Below are 4,118 nucleotides of genomic sequence, written 5' to 3' on the forward strand. Positions count from 1 at the left end.
TCTGCAGCTGGTGCGTGCTCTTCCTGCATGGAATGAAAAGTAAAGCAGCCAGAGGTTGGGCTGGTCCGCACGCAAGACAGGCAGTCAGTGAGTACCAGTCATTTTTTTTTAATTATTTTATTTAAAATAAATAAAAAATGTTTTTATATATTTTTAATGATTTTTTAATTATTGATGACCAGCCATTATAACTACAGTTGTTCTAATAATTTATTATTATTATTATTGCTCTATTCTCCTTGATTCACGTGCAGCTCCCTGCCCCTGTGCTCAGGCGCCCCTTTCCCGCGCAGAGCCGGGCGAACCCCCAATTGGTCACGTGGCTCCACCCCCCCTTCTACCCTCCATCAACCCCCAAGACGCTGCTGCGCATGCGCCCTCCCCCATCCTTGGACTGGCCCAAATTTTCCTTCCGAGGGGGGGAGGGATTTACCATCGTGAGGAAGCGTTGCTGGAGAGTGGACTCTTCCTCCCAGCCTCGTTCCCAGGGGTCGGTGTAACCAATGGGAAGGAGGGAAGCACCCCCCACGTGTTTCCAAATGGACTCTTCCACCCGGAAGGGAAGGGGTGGGGCGAGGGGAGGCGGTGACGCTGCTGGCGGGAGCGGGAGTCGTGCGGGCTCTCGTGTTGGATCCGAGTGAGCGGAGCGGCCCGACCCGACTCGACTCGACTCGACTCGGCCATGCCGCCGCCGGGACAGACGCGGCTACCGGACTGGGACGGGCTGAAGCTGCGCGTGCGGTCGCTGGTCGGTTCCTACCGCGTCCTGGTCTTCAGCAAGAGCTACTGCCCCTACTGCCTGCGGGTGAGCGGGGGCTTGGGCCTGGCGGGGGGCACGGACGTGTCTCTCTCCATATCTACCACGCGCACAGAGATGCGTGTCAATGTGTGTGTAGTGTAGAGGTAGCCCGTGCCACACGGTGTAGACCTGTGTATGTGGATAAAGATTATGGTGTGTCTAGATACAGACGTGTGTGTATATGTCTGTCTATAGCATGAGCTCGCTCGCACGCACAAACCATAAGCTTTCTACACGTACTGACGTAGCATGAGCTCTCTGCAGGTTTCCTGTGCTTTACGTGGGTCGTGTAGTTGTGGATTTTCTCTTATGCGATGACCCTTTTTCTATCCAAAATTTGTTGGGTTGAGGTGTCCAGGTTGTAGCCGCGTTGGTGTAGGGCAGACCATTCGATCCGGTCTGCGGGGCTCCTAAAAATTTTAGAAAGTTAATATTAATCTGCCCCTGGCTGCCTGTCATGCGGCCCTCGATGGCTTGCCAAAACTCAGTAACTGGCCCTCCGCCGGACCCGAGATAATTGCCTGCCCCTGGTCTAGAGGAAAAGGCAATCGAGACTTGTAGTACAGTTATCTCTTATTAGACCAACAAGATTTTTGCAAAAGAAATGTCTTCAATTGCAAGCTTTCGGGCACAAACGCCCTTCATCAGGCATCGGAGAAAAGACTGTAGAAGTTCTGGGTAGGAATGAAAGTTAATATTTCATAGGATTTCACAGAGGAGTCAGTAGTAGGGATGATATCTTTTATTGACTTCTCTGTGAAATCCTATGAATTATGAACTTTCACTTCTATTTGGGAGACCTTTTACAATCTTTTCTCAATGCCTGATGAAGGGTGTTTTGTACCTGAAAGCTTGTAATTAAAGACATTTCTTTTGCAAAAATCTTGTTGGTCTAACAGAAGATACCATTTCTACTATGAGTCCTGATTGCCTTTTATATGTGAGGTAAATTCACTCTTAGGGGATGGATGTGGGGAAGCCCGCAGTCAGCTGCTTTGTGCAGTGCATTGTGGGAGTGATGCACACCAAATGATACAGTCTTCTGTGTGCATCTGTGCTCCCTGCTTGTTGTCTGCAACACGTTTCTGTAGTTGCCATCCCCATTATGATAGTGCCCTGTGCTTGTGTGTACAGTCTGCTGTTGGCAAGTACCAAAATTATCTTGTAAAAGTGGTAGAAATGGGTCTGGAGGTCAGTACGGTCGAGGTCTTGGAACTATCCCTATTTACTACATTGTAAAATAGGTTCCCTGTATGTGAATTCAACTTATGCGCCCTTTTCCAGGAACACATGTACAGTATAAAGCAAGGGGAAACCTGTATATGTGCGTGCGATCGCATATGTGTGTAAAGATGGATATATCTGTGTTTGTGCGCACGTTGCTCTACACTAGTGGCACTCAATTTCCGATCAGCATGACTGTCAGTAGGCAGGGTAGATATATGCACTTTTTACAGACTGGTGTGTGTATGCACCAGTCTGTAAAGGTACCTTGCCTTCAGGCAGCCCCACTGGCTAGAAATTGAGTGCTAGTGACGTAGACCAGCCAGGGCCTGGCTTATTCTGTTGCAGGCTTTGTTAACAAATTCTTATCAGGTCCTTATCACACACAGACCCTAGGTTCAGACTGGCCTCTATCTCTATTTGCTTTCTCCTCCATCACATCTAAAGTTTAAGCATGGGCGTAATAAACAGACACCAAAGTTGGAACCTCAGGTGGTGGTTTTAGTATTAGACTCAATTTCATGCTGAAACTGGGTTTTTTTTTGGTTGTCCTGCCCAGAACTTGCATTTATGTGGGTAGACTGGGGATGGGATGGAGAGAAACAAACTATAAAATTGATGTAGGCAGTACATTTTTCCAAGTTTGTTTGATTTGACATATGCTTATTAATGCCTCAGTTTGAGTCCAAAACCAATTTAACAATTAAATAATATGAGTGCCTAACCATCGCTGCTTCTGTAAGGATAAACTGTTTTTAAAATGCTAAATTATATTGTGCCAATATGTGGTTAGGTGCCTTGCAAGTAAGAGAATAAAGCACTGGGTCATCTCATCATTGGGTAGTCTTTATTTAGACTTCCAAAAGTCTGTCTAATACTATTCTTGCGGAAGACTGAGCAAATGAAATAATTGTAGAGTAGGAAGTGAAATTACTTTTGTACGTGGTGTATTTTGGGTTTCTAGAGATGTATTTGGTAGCTGTGTTGGTTTGAGACAAGAGTTCTAGAGTTTTGCATTTCTTTTTGGCTCAGAGATGATACCTTTTCATTAGACCAACTAAGAAATTGCAAAAAAAAAAAAAAAAACCTTTCTGTAAGCTTTTGGGCACACCTGCCCTTCCTCAGGATCAGGGGAAAATTTTAAATACGGTAAAAAGTCCCCACAGATAGAAAATAAACTTCATTTTTTTGCACAGAGCTAGCTGAAGGGACTTTTTTCCATCTTTAATTTTCTCTAAGCCTGAAGAAGGGCAAGTGTGCCCAAAAGCTTGCAGAAAAGGGTGGGGGGGGGGGGGCTTGTGCACGCAGTTTCTTAGTTGGTCTAATAAAAGGTCTCTCTGAGCCAAGAGTGTTGCATTTCTTTTTGGGTTTCTAAACATTCCCTAAAAGATGGGGAGAGTACCCCCTTTTTTTGAAGACTGTGCATGGGTTTTTTACTTCAAAACTTTTATTAGAAATACTCATTAAGAAACAAGTCCAACAGCTGGTACCTGTCTGTATGGCTTGGTCTGTGCTTTTCTGCACTTCTCACTTCAGTGCATTGGGGTGGTAGGTTGACATAATGTATTTTTAATATGGTTTTTGGAGCCTGAGATTGTGAAGGTCACTTTTTAAAGGTTGTCTCCTGTCTATGCTCCTACTTTCATGTTGCTGGTACTGAAGAGGCTGTGCTATGGAGGAAAATTAGCTAAAAATCTTAGCAAATTAAATCAGTGCTATCTCCTGTCTGGGCTCATGGAAGTTTTCGTGTAAGCCAGCCTGCTTGTTGCATGGAAACCTCTAGCTTTAGGGAATACTGTGCTTAACTCATTCTTTCCATCTTAGGTTTTTTTTGTGGGTGATTTTCTTTTATTGGACCAACTGTATGGTTGCGGTAGACTTAAACGAGCTTTCAGATGGGGTTATATTCAGACAAGCTTTCACACTTTTGTTTTTAAGTCTATACCAAACATGTAGTTGGTCCAATAAAAGATATTACCTGCAAAAGTCCTGCTCTCTCATATTTCTTGCACCATCCTGGCTCCAGCAGGGCTTTACTTTATCTTAAATGGCCATATTTACTATAGTAGTGATCTAGGGAAAGGAAAAATGGGAA

The 4,118-nt window shown here is 44.7% G+C and overlaps 1 protein-coding gene across 1 annotated transcript in view; it reads left to right on the forward strand.

Annotated features, from left to right (window-relative positions):
• Window positions 1–566: 566 nt before the first annotated feature.
• TXNRD3 (thioredoxin reductase 3) overlaps window positions 567–4,118 on the forward strand; it is a 30,902-nt gene continuing 27,350 nt past the window's right edge. Inside the window, exon 1 of the mRNA XM_006017779.3 lies at window positions 567–805. Coding sequence (XP_006017841.1) covers window positions 683–805 — 123 coding nt within the window. The 5' untranslated portion in view covers window positions 567–682. The remainder of the gene's footprint in view (window positions 806–4,118) is intronic.

Source organism: Alligator sinensis, unplaced genomic scaffold (genome assembly GCF_000455745.1).
Source record: "Alligator sinensis unplaced genomic scaffold, ASM45574v1 scaffold839_1, whole genome shotgun sequence".
NCBI classification, from domain to species: Eukaryota; Metazoa; Chordata; order Crocodylia; family Alligatoridae; genus Alligator; species Alligator sinensis.